This window comes from Calliphora vicina, chromosome 2, assembly GCF_958450345.1.
Source record: "Calliphora vicina chromosome 2, idCalVici1.1, whole genome shotgun sequence".
NCBI classification, from domain to species: Eukaryota; Metazoa; Arthropoda; class Insecta; order Diptera; family Calliphoridae; genus Calliphora; species Calliphora vicina.
The window spans coordinates 99090298-99114513 of record NC_088781.1 but is presented as its reverse complement, the minus strand read 5'-3'; the positions used below and the strand labels follow the sequence as shown (position 1 = coordinate 99114513).

At 31.2% G+C, this 24216-nt stretch overlaps 2 protein-coding genes across 3 annotated transcripts in view; one reads left to right on the top strand and one right to left on the bottom strand.

Moving 5' to 3' along the window:
* The window catches only part of Mondo (mondo), a 97538-nt gene that overhangs the window by 57620 nt on the left and 15702 nt on the right, over positions 1-24216 (top strand). For both annotated transcript variants that reach the window (XM_065502392.1, XM_065502391.1), the window contains exon 5: positions 5662-5778. In XM_065502392.1, the coding sequence (XP_065358464.1) occupies positions 5662-5778 (117 nt within the window). The remainder of the gene's footprint in view (positions 1-5661; positions 5779-24216) is intronic.
* Gr39a (Gustatory receptor 39a) lies at positions 5878-21853 on the bottom strand. The gene is made up of 7 exons (XM_065502631.1): positions 21635-21853; positions 19080-19307; positions 15386-15599; positions 12675-13141; positions 6287-6349; positions 6124-6213; positions 5878-5967 (listed from the first exon to the last, which is right to left on the bottom strand). The coding sequence occupies exons 1-7, from the start codon at positions 21851-21853 to the stop codon at positions 5878-5880; spliced, it is 1371 nt and encodes a 456-aa protein (XP_065358703.1).

The window sequence follows — 24216 nt, the reverse complement described above, 5'->3', positions numbered from 1 at the left end:
ATGGCTTAATCGACTCCGCTATCTATAAGGATCCAGAATATATATACTTTATAGGGTCGGAAATGAAAAATGTAGAAATTACAAACGGAATGACAAACTTATATATACCCTTCTCACGAAGCTGAAGGGTATAAAAAATGCAGTATTTAGATTAAAAATAATTTGTTGTATACATACAATTTATTTTTGTTATTATGTATGTAGGAAGGAGTATTTTGGAAATTTGTTATTGAAAATGCTAGTGTCATCGCAATAATTTATTTAATTATTTTTGTGTAAATTGGTTGTCAATTGGAAAAAAATCATATTTGTTTTTCTATTTATGTTACTCACCATTTTGTCATAATTGTACTCTGTGAGTGATAAGAACATAGGGTAACATAGAGACCAGACATAATTGTCAAAAATCTAACTCTCGCAATAACAAAATACATTTTAGTCAATGTATTATGTTGTTGTATCTGACATATGATTGTTTTTATTTTTGTTTGACAAGACGGAGTGTCGTCTCTATGTATAATTTTCTATGTATAAGAGATTTTCCAAAAAAAAATCCTATATAGTATTACATAGTATTTCAAAAACCAATAGAACGAGGTTTTAAACATTTCATGAGTTTTAAACAGAATGAGGTAGGTAGCATTTATAAATTTTTAGATAACGTTTATTGTTGGTTAGTAAGGTCCAGTTCGAAAGGAAAATAAAATTTTTGTAAATTTTTCTGACTGTACCGAACTAGATTTTACCAATCATTTAGAGGAGGAGCGCATCGAGGTCAAAAATTTGGAGGAAGGGGGATGTAATTCCTATTTCACCCCCCTGGATCCGCGCCTGATTTACATAATTAGCTACGTAACCAGGGATTCACATACCTGTTAGTTATTATACCCTACACCACCATAGTGGGGAGGGTATTATGCGTTTGTGCAGATGTTTGTAACGCCCAAAAATATTAGTCTAACACCCACCTTAAAGTATACCGATCGACTTAGAATCACTTTCTGAGTCGATTAAACGATGTCCGTCCGTCCGTCTGGTTGGCTGGCCGGCTGACTGGCTGGCTGTCCATGTAAACCTTGTGCGCAGAGTACAGGTCGCAATTTTGAAGATATTTCGATCAAATTTGGTACATATTACTTTTTGGCACAAGGACCAAGCCTATTGAAACTGGCTGAAATCGGTCCATTATTTCACCTAGCCCCCATACAAATGTCCCCTCGAAATTTAACTTTATCGGTCTAAAATGTTTAATTTATATATGTATCTACACAAATTTCGCTCCATATAAGTTTTATATATACAAAATTCATGTCACCAAATTTTGTTACGATCGGTCCATAATTAGTCATAGCTCCCATATAGACCCGCTTCCGAAAAAAATTTAGAGGCCAAAGGCAGAGCACAGAAATTGAAGTCTAATTTTATAAAAAATATATCTACTGCTTAATGGATGTCAAAACGTATGTTCTGGAACATTTTTCGCAGGGTTAATATTTTTTTTATGTTGTTGATGTTCTTGGTATGGCAAGCAATATGCAGTTGTGGCAAAAGAAGCCAAACATTTGTTACAAAGGGATCTATAAATACCAAAATTTACATCAAGGCATGTTTAGAAAAGACTTCTTAATGTGTCCACTTATTTTTGGCATGATTGGGCATCCTATCACTATGGTAAGCAAAGTCTTGAGTGGTACAAGAACAATAATGTGGTATATGTACCAAGAGAGGCAAATCCTCCAAACTGCCTGGAGCTAATGACAGTGGAGAGATATTTGACTCTTGTTAAAAGAGATTTGAAGGTGACCAAACCTGTTCGAACAAATTGACAGAAATATATATTCCCTTAACAAAGTATTTATATATATTTCCTTAACAAAGTCTTTCCATCTGGATCTGTTCATAGCGATGTTTTTAATTTCATTCCAGCTAGTATGCATGTTTGCAGCATCGATCTCAATTTGTCTGTGCCACGTATGAGCTGGACGTCCTCTTCTGCGGCTGCCTTGCGGGTTCCACTCAATAGCAGTTCTAGCAATATCTGAGCTTGGCTTACGTATGGTGTGACCTACCCAGTTCCATTTTCGCCTTTGTATTTAAACCCTTATAGGTAACTGGTTCATTAGATGCCATAATCTGTTGTTTGACATAGTCTGTGGCCAAAAAACTCGAAGAATTCTTCTAAGGCATTTGTTTGTAAAAACTTGCAGGGCATTCATATCACGAGGGGCACCATTCCACGTTTCGCAGACATAAAGTAATGTAGATCGAACATTTGAATTAAATAGATTAATTTTGACACGGCGAGAGAGAATTGGAGAACTCCATATCTTATTGAGTTGGCCATAGGCTTGCGACGCCTTTTTTATCCGATTGGCAATATCTGCACCTGAACCACCGGATGTTGTGAGAATAGCGCCAAGGAAAAAGAATGAGTCAACCTCCTCCAGGCTCTCATTATTAATTTTAAAGTTATTTGCGACATCTGTGTTAATTCGCATCACTTTAGTTTTGCCAACGTTTATCCTGAGACCAGCGTTCTTAGCAAACTCTGTGTGACGTTGTAATTTGATGGTCATATCAGAGTACCGATGAGAGAGAAGGCAGATATCATCAGCATATTCCAGATCATCTAATCGGTCTCGAAGTCCCCATACGATCCCTCTATTATCCGACATAGCCTGGGTCATAACAATATCTAACACAATATTAAATAACAGTGGTGACATCACACAACCCCGCCGTACCCCTGTACCAACGGTAATTTTTCTGCTAAGCTTTCCTTCGTGCCGAATGCGACGGCTTGCATTGATGTACATACTCTTAACGAGCTGAATAATTTTCTGTGGGAGTCCTTTACATTCAAGGGCTTTCCAATCACATTGTGATTGAGAGTATCGAGGATTTGTGCACTTGTATAAGGATCTATTTTGGGAAGTTCTGGAGATATGTTGTCATTTCCAGGGCTTTTGTTGTTTTTGAGCGTCTTGATTGCGCATACAATATCAGATAACGACTCCTTCGTTGGTGGTGGAGATATTTAATACGTTATCGTGGGTAGTACAATTACATATTGGATCGTAGTTTGGCCCCGGGGAGAGCATTGAAGAATAATAATCAGCCCATAGATCACGGTGTTCATATTTTGATGTTATATGTATACCATAGTCATTTCTTATTGGCCTTCCAGATATGCTAGGTTTGTTTATTATCCTTTTAACGAGCTTGTAGAGATCTCCGCTGCGATTTGTATCGGCTGCCACTTGAGCCTCTGTTGATATGTTGCTTACCCAAGTGCGTTTATCATTGCGTGCGCTACGTTTTACCAGACGATCTGCAGCAGTATACTGCGAACGAAGATTAGCTTTCATGTTTCGCGTTTTGGCAGAGTTGAGGGCGGCTTTTAGGTCTTTTCTCTTCATTATAAGTGACCATGTGTCGTCAGATATCCACTGTTTACGTATGTGTACCTTATACCCAATATGAGCTTTGGCAGCATCAGTAATAATGCGTTTAGTATTTTGCCAGTTTTTACGCTGGTTAAATGATGTTGATGATAGGGATTGTTGTAATGCATTATTATAATTTGAGGCTACTGTCGGATTTCTAAGCTTGATCACGTCGAATTTTTTCTGGATTGTTGGACATTATTATCTACTGCAGCTAATTTGATAAGCATACTTGCCACCACTAGATGGTGGTCACTTGCAATGTCAGCACCTCGTTTACATCTTACGTCCAGGAGAGAACCGCGCCATTTACGGCTAATTGTTATATGATCAATCTGATTCTCAGTTACGTGATCTGGAGATACCCATGTTACCTTATGGACCGGTTTGTGCGGAAATAAGGATCCGCCAATAACGAGGTTGTTCACCGCACACATATTGACAAAAAGCTCGCCATTTTCCGTCCGTCTACCCAGTGCATGAGTACCCATTATATTCTCCAGACTACTGTTGTCAGGACCAATTTGGGCATTGAAATCACCCATTACCACTAAGATATCGCCGATGTTCAAGGACGATATTGCGCGATCGAGGAGACTGTAGAATTCCTCATTGACAGAATATTCTGAAACATCTATAGGTGCGTAACATTGTGTACATGTCATGTTACATGCACGGGTGCGCAGACTTACTGAAATTATCCTATCTGAATATGATTTCCAACTTATAACGGCATTATGGGCTTTTCTTGACAGCAGCAGACCAACACCAGATGATCTTGTGTCACTTGCTGGTTTACCGGAATATAGAAGATGAAGCCCCTCCGTGGTTGTTGTTTCATCAAAATCTGGCCAGCGAAGTTCACTTAGCCCCAAGATTAGTAGGTTGTAGTTCTTAAATTTCTTGCAAACTTGAGCTAGTCGCGATGATTCTAATAGCGTTCTTACGTTCCAGGTTCCAATTCGAGTCCGTTTTTTCATGCTAAATGTCATCATCATTTGATCAGATCGTTGTTGATTTTCATTTGTTTCGGTTTCTGTAATCGATTCAATTTAGGATGTAGTAGCTGATTAGACTTCTCCACCCGATCCTGGTGCTGGGGCTGCCAGCGTGCCGCCAGGCCGACGTTCGACAGAGCCTCGTTAGCGTTAACAGGGGTCACCAAGTCCGTGCTGGGCAGTGGGTGAGGTTGTCATTTGGAAAGGATTGGCTATGTGTACAAATATAGTGTATATTTGTATTCGCTTCACTTTCCCTTATCCCTTAATTGACAGAAAGCACAATAAAAACCTTAATGGAAGGTTTTCCGGAAAAGGTTCATAAATTCATCACTATTGATTAGAACTATATATTTCGATCTCACTCCTTAGTACACTATTTTGGATCAGATCAAAAACAGAAAATTAAGATCGTTTTAAATTTTACATATAGCCCTTTTAACTTCAAAAAGGGTCTAACTTTTAACTCTTCTATAGCCATGGGAAGTTTTATTTGAATCCGTTTAGAAATTACAGATTTATTTCTACTTTTTTCGATATTTCCCAACTGTGTGTCAAAGGATGACATCGCAATACTTGAAATTCATCATTTGACAGGCTATTTATTTCATAACCTCAAATTTGCCTACCTTATATTATATTAGTTGACAATTTCGGTACTTGCTACGTAAAAATTGTTCCGAAGGTGATAATTTCATATATAAATCTTTAGTCACCAAACTATAACGAGTATTGGCTATAAGCATGTGTTCTAGAACTAATACAGTTTTTCCACAGTCTACTATTTGGTAATATTGTCATAATGTCCTAATATATTATGATAGTTTAAACAAATTTTGTTGTGTTTCAAACAAAAAAGTTCTAAACTAATAACACTTTTTTAACTATGTTTACTTTTTTGTCATAAAATAATACTTTTTTTTGCATAAAACACAACAATTATTATAATATATTAGGACATTATGACAATATGACTAATAACAGACCATGTGAATACGCCAATTGTAACTCAGAACATGTAAAGAAATACGATTTTATTATTTTTTTACTGATTTATATTTGTTGCCTTATTTCTATCTGAGGAAATAAAGTGAGAAAGTAAAATATTAATTCCTTTTCTAATTTGGTAATCGTGTTGATTGATTTTATCATTCCCTTCAAATCTTTAAATATAATGAAACTAAAACAATTTCTCTTTTCATTTTATAAATTTGCAGAGTGTTGTACTCGAAGGAAAATATTGGAAACGACAATTGGCGGTAATAAAAGCCGAGTATAGAAAATGGAGAAGAAATTATAAATCAAAAGTCACAGGATGTTTAATTTATGACACGGTAAGTTTTTTTTTATTTATTTTATCAATTTCATACATACATATATAAGATTAGAATACATTTAAAGAGAAAAATTTAAAACTTATTAATACAAGTAATTTATGTTTGATTATTAAGTAGTTTTGTTGTATTTTCCATTTCTTTGAATTGCACCAAAATGACCATATAAGTGAAAATGGCTGTAAAAAGCTAAGAAAAGATAATCAAAATTAAATGTATTATATCAATGATATAATATATCATATATCCCACGATGCATATCCTGTACTTTATATATATTTAGTTCCAGATGCATATTTTGATATTGGCCTCAAGAGGACACAATTTCTTTTTATCTTCTCTTACCTTAAATAATGTACTTCTATCCAAAGAAAAGAACCCATATGCTGTTAAAATGGGCTTTGGGCGAAGATTTTTCCAAAGAAACTTATCAATCTGTAAATAAACACATAAAATACAAATTGAAAATAATACATTTTGTTACGGTTATTCTTTTTCAACCACCCACCATTTGATCTAAACTTGTTTTGGTACGAGGAATTCTGGCCAGGATTTGTGCTGTCTTGTTTGCCTGAAAGAAACAAAATTTAAATAGAACAATTACTTACAGCTCGTAACATAAACTATACCTCTTTATCAATATCATTTGCACATATAGCTTTAACAAATATTATCAAAGATGGCAAAGAGTACAGGGATGTTTGAGTTATGACTAGTAAAATTTTGATCAATTTTTGATTAAACCATTCAAAGGTCACAGTTGTCAGGAAAAACAGAGCCGTTATACTGGTCAATGTGAAACCAGATTGCAAAAAAAATACAATACCGTAAACCAATTGCAGGTCTTGAGTACACAAGGACAACAGCTGATTACGAAGTGTTAAAAATTTCATCAACTCTTGCATGGACTTGGCCCCTCGAATAGAGTCATTTAAAAATACCATTGATTCAACTGCTACAAAAAGCAGACAACTAAAGCATGTTAAATAAATGGTGCTGTAGGTGAAATATATGCCAAAAATCATCACATGGAAAATGTACATTATCGGTGTTAAATTGTCTCCACTCCTACCCAGTAGGGCAATATTTCCAACAAACAAAACAATTAGAATAATATTCAATTGATATTGTATGTGAAACCTTCTTATTATACGTTTATTGCATTCTTCACTATTAATACGTTCGGCAAATTGGAAAATTTGCTCAAATATTTTCACATTCCTAAAACGAAATATGTAAAATATGGTGCTCAACACCAATTGGATGCCGGCACTCTCTAGAAGTTGTATCAAAATCAACAAATTGCCAGTTTTACTAGAGTCGAAGACCTTAAAGACATCCGAATATGACAAAACACACAAAAGGATAAAGAACGTTTCCATTACCACCAGCACAATGACAGTTATGCGCAACATGCGTTTTTCACTTTTCCTGGTGACAATTAATTTCTGTTGTCTGTTACAAAATATGGCTGGGGAAATGCCCAACAAATGTAGGAGTTGAAAAAGACGCCTAATAACCGCCTTCAACGACATTGCAAAACTAATCGTTTGTTCGCAGAAAAAGAGAGATAGTTGTTGGCGAAAGTACGAACAAGTTTAACCTCCATTAATTTTCATTCATTGAGATCATGTTATCGATATGAATTTTAATTAATTAATTATTTTCCGTTTAAATAGTTTATATAAATAATTATTATGGGGAATGGGGTATTTCAGTTTGTTTAATTTGTGAAGATTTGTATTAGTTGTTCAATTAAATCAATTAAATGAATTTATTTGTAAATATTTTGAGTGTATTCGTTAATAAATAATAATTTAATTATAATTTGTTCAAATACTTATTTACACTAGAAAAAGTAGTTGTGTGTAAAGTGGATAATACTTTGCGATTGAAACTATTTTAGCCAAAAAAATGTATTACATTTAATCTAGGGTCCCTCCTCCGGAAAATTTGGGAAATCTCTTTATAAGTTTTCTTCTTAAAATTACAGTATTAGTTCTGCAGAGATAAACAACACTCATTGTGATTTGTTGCCAATCGAATGATAATGATTCATTTATATCCATATTAGCCATAGAAAATCAGTTGAGATAGAAGAATTATAATTGATATAACCGAATTTCATTTAAGTTCCTGAAGTAATTGGAATTGAAAGGATATTCATGACGATTAACTTGGTCGGATCTCTAAAATATTTTAAGAAAAGTATATGGAATTTTAACCTATAAAAACTACGAGAACACAGTCGTTAAGAAACACTTTATTTTGGAAATAATTCGGCAACAAAATCGAAAAAAATTAACAATTATGATGTATTGTGGTTCCAGTAGTACAAAAATGGTACAAATTTTTAATTCTATGGATAGATTTTTTTCTAAAATTGTGAATTTTTTCAAATGTTTCTCCACATAATTTATGATAACTCAAAAACGGTTTTATATTGCGTATTAATCGGCTCAGTAGTTTCGGAGTTATAATAACAAGTTGAAGCTAAAAATATATTTTTTACGTGAAAATAGCAAATGTTTGTGTTTTAAAAAAACTCATGAAAAATCGAAAACGGCAGAACTTGTTCAGGTTTATTACTTTGCCGCAAAGCTGCATATAATAGCAACAAAATGAGATATGGATGATAAAAATCGATTAATTTTTTTTGAATTTATTCACAATTAAGTAAATTCGTTTATTTTCACAAAATTTAACTTTTTTGTTTGATATACATAAAATTGAGTAGTTAAAGTTCTTCTTTCGATTGATTGAATGTTGAAAACATTTTCCCCATGCTATGTACAAATTTTCACATATATATTGCATTTTAATCGGCTCAGTAATGTCGGTCTTATAATAAAAAAAAATATATTTTTTATGTAAAAATATTAAATTTTTTTGTTTTAAAAAAAACATTAAAAAATCGAAAACGGCAGAAATTGTTTATATTTATTAGTTTATCGCAAAGCCACATGTAATAGGAACAAAATGAGATATCGATCATATAAATCGATGGATTATTTTCGAATTTATTCACAATTAAGTGAATTCGCTTATTTTCAGAAAATTTCATGTGCGTACAAGCGTGTACTTTGAGTGTAAATTTTACATGTGTTTTGTTATTGTAACAAACATTTTAACAAAAACAAAACACATTTACATGTGCACTCAAAGTACACGCTTGTATGCACATGCAATTTTCTGAAAATAAGCGAATTCACTTAATTGTGAATGAATTCTAAAATAATCCATAGATTTTTATGATCGACTAGCAGACCCGGTGCGCTTCGCCACCCCAATTAGAAGAAAGAAATAGTACTATCAAGTCTCACTTTGTGAATCTAATTGTAAATGTCTAATTTCATATTTTTGGGTCCATTATTATAGAAAATGCAAAATGTGTTCCTAATTTTAAATTTTTAGGTTTATTATTATAAAATATTCAAAAAGTACCATTGCAATAAGGAAATAGTACCATTGATTATCACTTTTAAATTCGCATTCACTAAACCATAACCCGTCAAGTTTGAATTTTAGATTTGTATATCATTTCCTATATTATCAACTAATTTTGTTTCTATAATACTTAAGATTTAATAAATTATCACAAAACCGAAACCGATCGGTTTTTAATTTTTTAAAACCGAAACCGCGGTTTTGAAATTCTTCGATTTTTTAGAAACTCTAGGTCCATTTTTATAGGAAATTCAAAAAAGTACCATTAGAATATATAAAAAGTACCAAAAATCCCCCACTTGTGGTTTCCCACTCACTCGGGTCCATATAAGCTTAATTTCATGGCTTTAGGTTCATTGGTGTAGAAATTACAAAAAGTACCATTCGAATATAGAAAAAGTACGAAAAAGCACCCACTTGTAGTTGCTCACCCACTCGGGTCCGTATAAACTTTTTTATTGTTTCTAGGTTCATTGGTGAAGAAATTACAAAAAGTACCATTTGAATAAAGAATAAGTACCAAAAAGTCTCCCCCTAGACTTCTCACTCACTTAGGACCATATATGTTTAATTTCGTGTTTCTAAGTCCATTGTTATAGAAAATTCAAAAAGTACCATTAGAATATAGAAAAAGTACCAAAAAGCAGCCACTTGCGGATTCCCACTCACTCTGGTCCATATAACCTTTATTTCATATTTCAAGGTTCATTGGTGAAGAAATTACAAAAAGTACCATTCGAATAAAGAAAAAGTACCAAAAAGTCTCCCCTAGAATTCTAACTCACTTAGGACCATGTATGCTTAATTTCATGTTTTTAAGTCCATTGCTATAGAAAATTAAAAAAACTATCCTTAGAATAAACAAAAAGTACCATGAAGTATCCGCTTGAATTTTCAATCACTTAGGACCATATACGCTTAATTTCATATTTCTAGGTCCATTATATTATAGAAAATTCAAAAAGTACCATTAGAATATAGAAAAAGTACCAAAAAGCACCCACTTGTTGTTTCCCACTCACTCGGTTCCATATAAGCTTTATTTCATGTTTCTAGGTTCATTGGTGAAGAAATTACAAAAAGTACCAATCGAATAAAGAAAAAGTACCACAAAGTCTCCCCATAGAATTGTCACTTACTTAGGACCATATATGCTTAATTTCATGTTTCTAAGTTCATTGTTATAGAAAATTCAAAAAAGTACTATTAGAATAAACAAAAAGTACCAAAAAGTCTCCCCCTAGAATTCTCACTCACTTAGGACCATATATGCTTAATTTCATGTTTCTAAGTCCATAGTTATAGAAAATTCAAAAAAGTACCATTAGAATATAGAAAAAGTACCAAAAAACCCACACTTGTGGTTTCCCACTCACTCGGTTTATATATAAGCTTTATTTCATGTTTCTAGGTTCATTGGTGAAGAAATTACAAAAAGTACCATTCCAATAAAGAAAAAGTACCAAAAAGTCTCCCCCTAGAATTCGCACTCACTTAGGACCATATATGTTTAATTTCATGTTTCTAAGTCCATTGTTATAGAAATTTCAAAAAAGTACCATTAGAAGAACAAAAAAGTACCTATAGTTCAGTTCACACATTTTGGTACCTAAATATTATCCCCTATTCCTAACACTAACTTCACTCAAATACATATCAGCTAACTTTAATGTCGAAAACTGAAATAATTTAAAATGTTAAAAAAGTACCATTAGGAGAAAAGTACCAATTTCCCTTTTCTTACTTGAACAATCCTCAGTTTGAAATTTAAAAATATTCCATTTTGCCAAAATTGTTTATGCTACAGGCATGTATCAAAATATTAAAATCTGTGCCCAAGAATAAATATGTTTTAAAAAAAGTACCAAACTGTTTACCCGGATTTGGCCCAATATACACCTTGGTACTCGAGTTCCAAATAACACCCTGTTAGTTAATTTTTGTATGAATCCAGGAACCAACGTTAAAAAAATTATCAAAATTGGCTTAATAATTTCAAATATAATGTATTTTCCCGATTTTATCCCCTTTTTGGTACCTTTTTTATCCCCATTGAGGTGGTACAATTTCATTCAAATAAATTTCTGTAACGTGGTGGGAGCTCATAATAAAATATTCGTATGTCTATGTCAAATTATAGAAAAACATATTTTATGAAAAAGTACCAAAAATTAACACAATTTTTATCCCTTAGAGGTTCGAATTTCCAAAAAGTACCAAACTTATATTTTTTATTTTTTGTTAATTAAAGAATACGATTTAAAATTTGTTTCTATGTTTATTGGTTTAAAAGATACATAGGGTGCAAAAAAAGTACCAAAATACAGTTTTTACCCGTTTTCTCCCCTAAAAGTTTCGAATTTCCAAAAAGTACGAAACACCTGTCAGCTTATTTTTTAAATGGAGTAACATGCTATTTTAAGTTTTTTTGTATCTTTATTAGTTTTGAAGATATAAGGTTACCGAATTTACCCGTTTTTACCCTTTTTTACCCCCTAAACGTTCGAATTTCCAAAAATCCCTTCTTATCGGATCGTTTTGGGGAGGGAGGAACCCACAGTTAAAATTTCGTGATTCTAGCTTCAGCCGTTTGGGCTGTGCGATGATGAATCAGTCAGTCAGTCAGTCAGTCAGTAACGTTACTCTTTTATATATATAGATATCTCATTTTGTTCCTATTACATTCTAAGTTTACTTCAATAATATCGGATTAACCCTTATTGAGTTATCATAAATTATGTGGAGAAACATCTAAAAAAATTCACAATTATAGAAGAAAATTTTTTAAAAAAAATCTATCCATAGAATTGAAAAATTTTACCATTTTTGTACTTAGGTAATCATGATGCATAAAATCTATATAGTGGTTAGTGAATTGAAAAATTGTTGTACATGTTCTTAAATCATTAATATAAAAACTTGTGAGTGAAACAGACATTTTTTAAAAATCTTTTTCTGTTCAAATCTTTGGCTTTCCACTAAAATCGTTATAGATTTATGAATGGAATGATTATTGAATTATTGTGCATGGATGGCTATTGTGAGTAAGTACATAACAATAAAAGAAAATAGGTAGTTATTATTAGTAACAATAGGGATATTCGATTTTCTTATTCACTAAAATATTTGAATGATTTAGATAATATTGAACAAAAGCTAAAATATATTAAAACAATTTAGTATGAGAACTTCATCAAAAAGGAAAATTGTTTATCTTTAAGTTTTTACGTTTTAGTTTATGTAAGTTTATTATAAATATATTTTGTTTTATCCTTGTTTTTATATGGACTTTAATTTTTTGCATTTAAATTAAAATTACTAGAATTATAATTTCAACAGCCAAATAAATCACTTGATGTCTTTGTAAAATCACATGTTAAACACCTCAATTAGCACAGGGATAAATCCAAATACTTAAACGCTAATACCTTAATAATATAATTATTTACCTCATTTTGAATATTATTCGATGTCATCGTCATAACAAATATTACTAACATTGGCACATCCCACAATAACGTTATAATATAGGGAATAATCATTACGGCGACATTTGCAAATTTTGTTTCAAAAACTACCGATATTAGAAAAAATGGACCGGATGGAATGTAAAACATTGCATAGGCCACAATGGGTAACAATACCAAACCAAATTTATAACTTAATTCGTATTGACAAATATTTAATATGTTGTTACGTTTCATTATCAAATCATGCAAACGTTTTTTACTTTCACGTAACCGATTTGTTTGCATTATTTTACACATTTCATTATTTATAAGTTTCAGACAAGTACCCAAGATTTTGGTGACACAAATATGCATCATTACAATAATGCCACAAATTGTAAAACTCATGGGCAGCATTATCAAATAAGAAATCAAGGCACCGTTTTTTAATTCAGAATTTATAAATGCTGTAGATAATGTAAATGTACCAGTTAGTACCAAAAATACATAAACGAAATACAACTGGCGTAAGGTAATGCCTCGACAGCTTTCATTTAAATAAATGTCTTGACATTTCTGTACAAACTTCACTAGTTCAAGGCAACATTCTTGGCTGACATAGAAATAAATGTAAATCGCTGACAGCAATAAACAGCAAAATAAAAAATTTATATTTAAATAAGTATTGCCCGTTTTATTGTAGATCTTCAAGTTGAAATCCTTCGTGTGAAGAAGCCAGTATATTAACAGCGAGTAGCAGAATGCTTGCGATATACACAAAAATATTACTGAACGTATTCTGTCATGACGGCAGACATAAATACGTCTTAGACCTCTATCATTTCTATAATGAAAACTAAGAAGTCCAAGTACTTTAAGTGTCCAAAGAAATGGTTTTATATCCCAATCGGAAGGCATGTTATGAATAACTGACTGCTGAATTTACAAACAAGATGGTTAGTGGCCAATTGTCTATTTTAATTAAATTATTAATTCATTTCGATGTTGTCTAGATAAACATTTATAGACAATTTAATTATGCGGTAATTGACCTTAAATAATGTGTGTTTGAAATATTACGATTACACAGGGCAACAAAATCGAAACAATTTTAGAGGCTTTTTAATCCACTACACAATTATGATGTATTGTGGTTTCAGTAGTACAAATATGGTACAAATTTTAAATTCTATGGAGAAGTTTTTTTTTTAAATTTTTTAAATGTTTCCCCACATAATTTATGATAACTCAACAAGGGTTAGTCCGATATTATTGAAGTAAACTTAGAAAAGTTCAAATTTACATAACCTTTAATCTGCTTATATTACGTTTTAATCGAATCAGTAGTTTCGGAGTTATAATAACAAATTGAAGCAAACAATACATTTTTTACGTGAAAATAGCAAATTTATTTGTTTTAAAAAACTCATGAAAAAACGAAAACTGCAGAACTTGTTAAGGTTTATTACTTTGTCGCAACGCCGTATAATAGCAACAAAATGAGATATCGAGGATAAAAATCGATTGCTTCTTTCGATTTATTGAATATTGAAAACATTTTCCCCATGCAATGTACAAATTTTCACATATATATTGCGTTTTGATCGGCCCAGTAGTTTCGGAGTTATAATAACAAATTGATGCAAAAAATATATTTTTTATATAAAAATATCCAATTTTTTTGTTTTAAAAATCATGAAAAATCGAAAACGGCAGAAATTGTTTAGATTTGTTACTTTATCGCAAAGCCACATGTAATGGGAACAAAATGAGATATAGATCATAAAAATCGATGGATTATTTTCGAATTTATTCACAATTAAGTGAATTCGCTTATTTTCAGAAAATTGTATCTGCGTACAAGCGTGTACTTCAAGTGTACATTTTACATTTGTTTTGTTTTTGATGAAATTTTTCTTACAATAACAAAACACATGTAAAATTTACACTCAAAGTACATGCTTGTACGCATTAAAAATAAAAAACGAAGAATAATTGTCGGTTTCGGTTCAAGGCCTTGAAAACCGCGGTTTCGGTTAAAACCGAACACGAAACTCTAGGTTTCGCTCATGTGCTTGTCATCGTATGATATAAGGGTGACAAAAGCATGAGTGAACAATATGATAAATACCGGTTATTCTGGTAACTGTCGAGCTCGTTTTTGAACAATAGAGGGACTCAATCCAATTACTCCTTTGGTATTCCTGTAGGGTATGTCGGAGAAAATACCGGATCCTGGTTTGTGTCGCAATTATGAAGCTATACTTAGACAAGCAAGTCGTAGGTACTTCTGATCGAGAAGGTCTGCCTAAGGATACTTACGGAATTGCTTACTGGACATTGTGATCCAGTACGCTGCCACTATACTATATAGATTCTATAGGTTGAAGGATGCAACCTTAGAGCATGTTATCTGTTACTGGCCCTGAATCCAATAAAGACGATGGGGGTCATAATTTTTTTTATATGGGATAATGTGAAAAATGTCACCCTGTTAACATTTCTACTTTTGTATAATTTGCTTAATTTGTCATAATTTCTTCTAACGAAATACAACGAGAGAGTTGGCATCTTAAGAACACTGTAAAAATCTTTCAATTTGTAGCTAACAGATAAATATCTTACCTCTTCTCTTAGATTATTAAATAAAAATCCTGCTATGTAAATAGTTAACATTGTTTGTAAAATTATTTTAAACGATTGCCAAAAACTAAATTGGTTATTTCCAAACTCAAATATGGCAATTATGAAAATATTCGATATTGCTTCGAGACTTATGACAATCGTACAGATCAACATTGGAATACCATAAATACTGCTAATTTCCTTCGAGGATATGCACATTATTTCGTCATAAAATAGCAATAAATTACGAAATTTCTGAAATTCGATATCATTAAGCGAACTCAAGTAGGAGGCTTGTAACTTGAGTTGTTCCATTGAAAGCAATACAAATTTGAAACAATACGAAATTGTTCTTACAATTCGTACGTAAATGGATGAAATTACAGATGTAAGTATACAACGAAAAGCATACATTATAAAGGGTAAATGTAAAAATCCTTTCACTTCTCCACTCGCTGTTCTCATCAGTTGGAGCATATTGACCAAATAAATAATACAAATTATTAAAAGTATTCGCACACGTTTATTAGCGTTCAGAGGATATGTTTTCGTATCCATACTTAAATATTTATAAGTCCATTTACGCATAGTTTCCAATATTTCCAAATGCTTGTGTTGCTTGAAAATCCACCATATGTTTAATAGAACATGAATTTCACTTGTAAATTGCATTGCAATGTGTAGATAATAATTGCCAGTTTCATTGAAATTTGGATAAAAGTATTTGCGTTTAAAGAACAAATTTAATAAAACACATAATATCAATAAAGTCTGTATAATCAAATGATATATGTAAAAAACTAAATTATTTTGAACTATATAACTGTCGTTTATCACATCGTAACGGACGTTTAACAAGCCGGCTATTTTAAGTAGTTTATAATAAATTTTAAACTCTGCTTCATTACACATTATTGTTATTTTTTTGGTTTTAATAATTTTGGTGTTCATGTCTTTTCACCTGATTTACTTTCTTTACTAAGGAGTTGAAAGTATTTTTTTTATTTTTATTTATAATACTGGCATTCTAATTAGCAAATTAAACCATATTTAGATTAATGTTTAAGAGATTGTTGATTACTTGCATGCGTACTAAGAAATACAATACTTTGATCAATTGATAGTGGTACGGTTTTGGTATGTAGGATTAGCAGCGAAATTCTTATGAGGAACAAGTAAGGAATAGGTTTATTTCCGTACCCTTCAAAATAGTTAAAACTAACAATAATATTGAAAACATCAAATGAAGAATTAATACCAATCAATAAAACCCGGCAAACACAATATCAAACAGTTGAAATATTATGGCTTTTACATTTCATATTAAACATGATTCTCAAACGTAGACAGAGTTTTGAGTTTCTTATTTAAGTTGATATTCTCAAACCTGAAGACATTTCTGAAATTACTTTGAGGACAATTTAGAAAATGGAGTTTTCTCAGTTTCATATCAAACTAAATCTCAAATTACTAAAATGAGGTCGTACTTTGGTTAATTTTAAATGATTTATTCTATCTTTATTAAAAAGTCATATCTCAAATTGAGAAATAACACAGTGCAACAGTGAAAAAAATACACGATCATGACAGTATACGTTCGACTCTACTAACAAAGGGCAGTAAAACCATATACTCAGTGTGTCCATTTTGGTGGCCAACAGCTAATTCAGACTTGTTGATACCCCTTAACTTTATATGACAATAATATAAATAATAATTTGTTAAAATTTTTTCCCAAAAAATAGCTTTTTCGTGCCCTTTTTTGAAAAAAATATAGGAAGAACATTTTTTTTTTTTACTATTTTAGAATAACTTCCAGGGTCTCCTAATTTTTCATTAACAATATTTAGCAAAGTTGTAGCTACGTCAAAGCTGAATAACTCTTGTGAACATATCAATGCATTCTGAACGTGTCTAGTCACCCTAAATAGCACATAAAAATCTCTTTGTACCTTAACAATTTTCGTTTTTACTATTTGTTTACGCTAAAACAAAGATTTTTTGTTAAAATAGTATGATCAAGTCAACACTTCTATGTTGTGCTGTATTATTTACTCGGCTGATGTGTTCGGAATGGGGATCAGCGGGTGGCGCTCAAAGTCACACATTTAAAAACAAATCACCAAATAGCCATTTATGATCCGAATGAGCTGAAATTTAAAATGTAGATAGTCCTTGAGAAGGTCTACAAAGAGTATGCTTATATCTGTATGTTATCTCTTTTAGTTCAAGAAATTTTTAGGTTTAATTTTTTTTTTTTAATTTTGCTCGATCTTTTTTTCATATTTTATATATGATGGGCCTACGAAAGGTCGAAATTTGTTTTTTATATATGACGTATATTTGCAATAAAATTCTAAATAAAATAAAATAAACCTGATAACAATTATCTCGTCCCTATAATAAGTTACACGCATCCAAAGTTGAAGCATCTTTTTATATATTTCAACTTTGTATGCGTGTGTTTTTTAAGTTTTTTCCGAAAAAAGTCCCCATATTTTTTCTTTTATAGAAAACAAATTTTCTTATATTATATTTTTATGAGTTGAAAAGAGAACTTAATGCAAAAATGTATAAAGTGAAATCTGACTCGGACATTGTCCCCCCAGCCATATTCAAACTTGGCCAATTTTGAAACAAAATTTTAGGTTTGAGTAAAAAATTATAAAAACGCAAATCATTATCAAACGTTTGGCAATAAAAATACCTATAATTAAGGCTTAACACGTTTTTAATCTTCGCAATCGTTTTAGAAATATACATTTTTTTGGCTGTATTTTCCAATTTTTTATGCCTTTTTAACTCTTTGCGGTTTGGTGGTTAGTTTACTAACCACATTTTCTATAGTCTTTAAAACATAGTTTATGGGCATTTATTGCCATTTTGCTAAACAATTATTTTTTGAAGTCATCGTTTATGATTTTTTCCAAAACTTTGCCGGCAGGGTGCTCTGGTTAAATAAAAAAAACACAGAGTGTTTATTGTTCATCGAATTCAGCGTTGCTTTGATATTTCGGTTGTTTGGTCAGAAAATTTAGTCAAAAATATTCGATTTCAAAAAAATGTATACGAAACCAAAATTTTTATCAAGTTATTTTTAATGCCAAGCGCCACGGTGGTTAGTAAACTAACCACTTCACTCCACAAAAAACCTTGGAATGGGGTGGTTTTTTCATGTTTTGATTAATTAGTTCTTACTTTTTATAATAAACTAACCTTCATTAAAGTAAAAATGCAATTGTTTTGATTTTAAACTTATACACAAAAAAGCATGGCTGAAAGAGTTAAAAAACAAAAAATTCGAAATTTTCCTAAAAAATTATTTTTGTTTGCCAAAAAAATTTATATTTCTAATACAACTGCGCAGATTTAAAAAATGTTTTAGACTTGTTTAAAGGTAGTTCTATTGCGGAATTTTGGTTTTTTCATTTTATTCAATAAACTAAACCGTTTTTGAGATACGCGAATATATGTTATGCTACCTCCTCCATTTTCGAAATAACGGACGGAACGGAAAATACGAACAACCTAAAAAATCTGTAGGCACCACTGAATTCAGCGTACACGAATTAGTTTAACCCACCGGGTGCCCCGCTTGACAGTTTTTTCAACTAGCACAGTGTAATTATAAAGGGTTTGGAGGTTGGTTTATAAGAATAGAATAAAATGTTCATGTTTTATTTATTTGAGTATCACGTTGAAGAATAGAAAAAATGTCATCCTGTAAATAGCCAACATTTTTGTTTATAATATATTATTTCATAAATTAACAAAATTTACCTCTTTACTTGTGTTATTAATTAAAAATCCAGTAATTAGATATATCAACATTGGCAAGATCCACAACATTGAATGCAGCGATGTTAAATGACCTTTGGATCCAAGTACATGTGTGCCATAGCCGGATATTGCCGCTATATAAAAATCTGCCACTGATTCGAGCATTATAAACATGGTACAAATTAATATGGCAATGCCATAAATGTAACTAATTTCCTCACGCGATACCTTAACAATTTTATTGTGAATTATTAACAATTTCTGAAGTAATTTTAAATCAAGTTCTTCAGCGGACACATTTGGTTGCCATAGAAATGTTTCTATTGAGAACGCTACAGAATTTAAACTATTTTCAATTATCAAAACAATGTTAATATAAATCGAATACACCAAAATCGATATAATACAACGAACCGTGTATGTTAACCAAGCAAAATAGAAGTAATATTCAATGATGTCACCCTGTGAACGGTAGAATCGTAGTAGATTGTGTAAGTAAACCAGAGGAATTATTATTAACATTACCGCACATGTTCGATGGTACAATGTCAAATATGAAGAAGACTTTATGCCCGTTCCCTTAATAGAATATAATTTATGCCATCTTCGTAATTTTTCTAACAATTTCAAATGTCGGCGTTGCTTCGATATCCACCATACATTGAGTAGAATCTGAGCAACATGTGATAATTGTATATTTATATAAATGTAATAGTTTCCCGTTTTATTAAAATCACTTAAAAAGTATTTTTGTTTATTGAATAAAAATAAAGTTGTTGATACCGCCAAAGAAATTTGTATGACGACAAAGTAAATACAATAAAACAAATTATTTTCAATTTTATAACAATCTTCATTTGCATCGTAATAAACGGACATTAAGCCCGCAACTTTTAATAGTTTATAAATAAGCGCGAATTCGTTCATTTGCCTCTTAATGCTAGAGTAATTTGTCTTTATTTATGACTACATATAGCCATTTCAGGAATTAAATGCTAAAATTGCATGAATAATAAATAGAAAAACTAATCATCTGGTGAGATCTCATTAGAACAATATTACAGTGGTATATATAAGCAATGGTACACATGTTTTGTTTTGTATACAAAAAGCTAACACCATTTTTTTATTTAAGTAATATATAAACTTACAGTGGCTATAGTTCGGTGAATTAACGTTCAAATGGAAAAAGTGCAATATGCTGATTTGATTTTATATGAAAATTAATTGAAACAAGTCTGTAAATACATAGTGGACAAAATTAAGATAATTTGTGATCACTTATAATTTCAATTGTGAATCTAACCCATCCAGGACCCACTTAAACACACATGAAAATGCTTTCTATTTGTATACCCTACACCACCGTTGTGGGGAGGGTATAATGCGTTTGTGCAGATGTTTGTAACGCCCACAAATATTAGTCTAACACCCACCTTAAAGTATACCGATCGACTTAGAATCACTTTCTGAGTCGAATAAACGATGTCCGTCCGTCCGGCTGGCTGTCCATGTAAACCTTGTGCTCAGAGTACAGGTCGCAATTTTGAAGATATTTCGATTTAGTAATAATAACATATGATGTAGTGACTACATCAAGAGGACCTATGATCTGACCTATGATTCATACAGATATCTTATAAGAATAAGCTAAAACAGAAGAATTGCCAGCTTTAAATGGGATATTAACCGACAATTTCCTATTCATTATAAACTATTTTTATAGATCAATCCTCTAGAGCATATCTTATTTTCAGGGGTATGGAACATTATAAACCTAACTAACCTGCATTCTTGCCACAATTTTTTTGTAATAACATTGTAGCGATTACACTTTAAATAAGCACAAATTCGATTCGTGTACAGTATATGCTTTGAAAAATTACTCAAGACATTTTCGGTTTTTATGTTAATTTTTATTAAGTGCCTCGCGTTGGTTTAATAATTTACAAATGGAGTGATGAACTTAGACTAATTAACTTGACGATTTATTATTTTTTATAACATGGTGTAATCTTTAGAATAATAAATTCCATTTCAAGGGTAATATTCACTAAAAAAAAGTTTATTTGACATTGAAATTTAATTAAAGAAGAGCTCCCAGACTTTTTTCCTATAAATTCCAGAATAGGATAAAATCCAAAAAATTGAATTTTGAAGTACAAAATGTCAAATCTGGCAGGCCTGAGTACTAGGGGAATTATTGTGCAATTCGTTTCGAAAAGAAAATCGTTACAATTTGTATTTCAAAAATGTTATATTTTCAATCGAATTACACAATAACAGCCCAGGATACAAACAAGTATTCTCAAATATTATATCAATAATTATATCAAATAATTATCCAGCGAAAAACTTGGTAATGACTTGAAATTGCTGAATAACATACATATCCATTACTTATAATTAGTCTAATAATGACTTATTTATTATTTCATATGATATTTATTAAATATTTATTGTACATAAACAGTATGTACATGCTTCTGATGGGATCATTATATTAGCACTTTAACCCATTACTTTGTAATGAAATCTTATGCTGGATAACTTACCTCCACTCCTACTTTATTGCACAATAGTCCCACAATCAAGTATATTAAAATTGGCATACTCCATGACAAGCTTTGAATGGCAAATAATGTACTATTATATCCCATTTCCGTTATGGCCAACAAATAGACATTTGATATTGATTCCATAGCTACAGCGATGGTACACACCATTATGGCGATGCCATAAGTACAGCTAACATCTTCTCTCGCCACATTCATTATTTTATAGTAAAGTACAAATAATTCCTGAAATTTCTTCATATCCACACGATTTAGTTCTAACATTTGATTTTCCATAGAACATTTCACAAATCCCATGCATTCAGAAAGTGACATGACAATACAAAGATAAATTGATGAGATTATAACCAGTAGAAAAGTACGAAAGTAATAGGCGAACCAGGGTAAATAGAAATAATTTACATCTAGTCTAATGGTTAAAAATGTCATACGTATTAAGTTAAAAGAGTACAGCATCAAAACCAATAGAAGAGCTCCCACACGTATTCTGGCATATAAGCGATATCTATGATAATTAACTTTCAAATATTTGCGCCTCCATGATCGTATCGTTTCCAAGAGATTGTTATGTTTCTGCTATTGCAAAATCCACCATAAACATAATGATACACATAAACCGGAAGAAATATTTGTGGCGACATGATTGAAAATATTTCCCGTTTTTTTGTATTCTTTAAATATAAAAATCTCGGGACATAAAATGAACGATGCAGTTGAGGTTATATATATAATTTGTAAGGCAATACTGTACATATAGTATTTAATATAATGTTTTACTTTATAACACTTTTCATGCTTATCATAATACACGGCCATTAAACCGAAAATTTTTAGTAAATTGTAGTAAAATTCTATTTCATCCAACATTTTACTTCTGCATTTATACGGAACTAGTTATATATTACCATTTTCTTTAACTTAGAACTGTCTATGGCAAATGTTGCAAATGGTTTTACTTATATACAGAGCAATGAATAAATTAATTCAATTTTAGCTTGATTTACTAAAATCGTAATTCATCTATATATATTTTTTTTTATTCGATTCGAAATTTTCAGGAGATGGTTTGTAAAGAAAAAATTCAAAAATTCCGGGGTAAAACTCGGATTTTTTTTTTTTAGTCCAGTCAAGTGTAATAAAAAAGCTCCCTAAAGTATGCAGTACAAATTTAGATATTCAGGTCAATTATGAATAAAAAATTCCGCGGGAGTTTTTTCCCATTGAATTTGAATAGGAAAAATGAGAAAAAAAATTGCGATAAATTAATAAATCTAAAAAATTTCTGCCGTTTTCGATTTTTTATGATTTTTTTAATACAAGAAAATTGGATATTTTTCATAAAAAATATATTTTTTGCTTCAATTTGTTATTATAACTCCGAAACTACTGAGCCGATTAAAACGTAATATATGTGAGAAAATTTGCACGGGGAAAATGTTTTCAACATTCAATCAATCGAAAGAAGAACATTAACTACTCAATTTTATATACATATATCAAACAAAAAAGTTAAATTTTGTGAAAATGAGCGCATTCACTTAATTGTGAATAAATTCGAAAAAAACCAATAGATTTTTATGATCGATATCTCATTTTGTTGCTATTATATGCAGCTTTGCGGCAAAGTAATAAACCTAGGGTTTCCAGCCGGGCTGGACTTGGCTGGATTGTCCAGCTTTTTTGAGGCATGTCCAGTTTCAAGCTAAAATTGAATTTGTCCAGCTAAATAGAAATTTTGGACAATAATATCCATAAATGAAAATTTACTTTTTTTATGACTTTGGTGATGACTCCTCTTTTTTAAAAAGTAGCATTTTTAAATTTATAAAATGTCCTATTTTCTTGGGAAGATTTACAAAAAGCTTGAAATATCTGAAGAACTAAATAACGATAAACTATGTATTGATTACTGCTCCTTCATGAAGCTTATAAACAAATATCAAGAGATTTGTCAAATGATATGGTTCTATTTTGTTTATGAAAGGTGAAAATAATGAATTCGAGAATTTTAGAAAAGTTGTATGTTTCGTATTTTCAATACCAGTAAGCAACGCTTTTTGTGAAAGAGTTTATCCTATTTTAAACAATCTGTATATTAAAGAAAGACACCGAATGTCATTGGACCTTTGTCTTGAAATATTAATACGAACAAATTTAGAGGAATCATGTACAGATTTTAAAAATTGTTTACAAATCTCTAAATGTTTGGAATTGGCCAAATCCGTAAGCTCAAAAACGAAATAAAGTGGCAGTATTTTTAGTATTTAATTTATTACTTTTAATTCTTTCGATTTTGCAATCGATATTGTGCAATTGATTTTTCGATAGTTTTTGGCATGAGGAAAAAAAATTTCACTACGACACACAGTGGGAGAAAACCCTAATTTAGTGGAATTAAATTCGTATCTTCTAAACGCTTGGCCAAATTAATTTCATTTATATGGAAATATTGCAGGCAAGGGGGTAAGCTAATAAAGTAATGCAAAATGGGTACTGCTACTTTCGTAGAATGACCGGGAGAGGCTGCTAAACTACACTACCTCGGAAGAAATTCTATACTA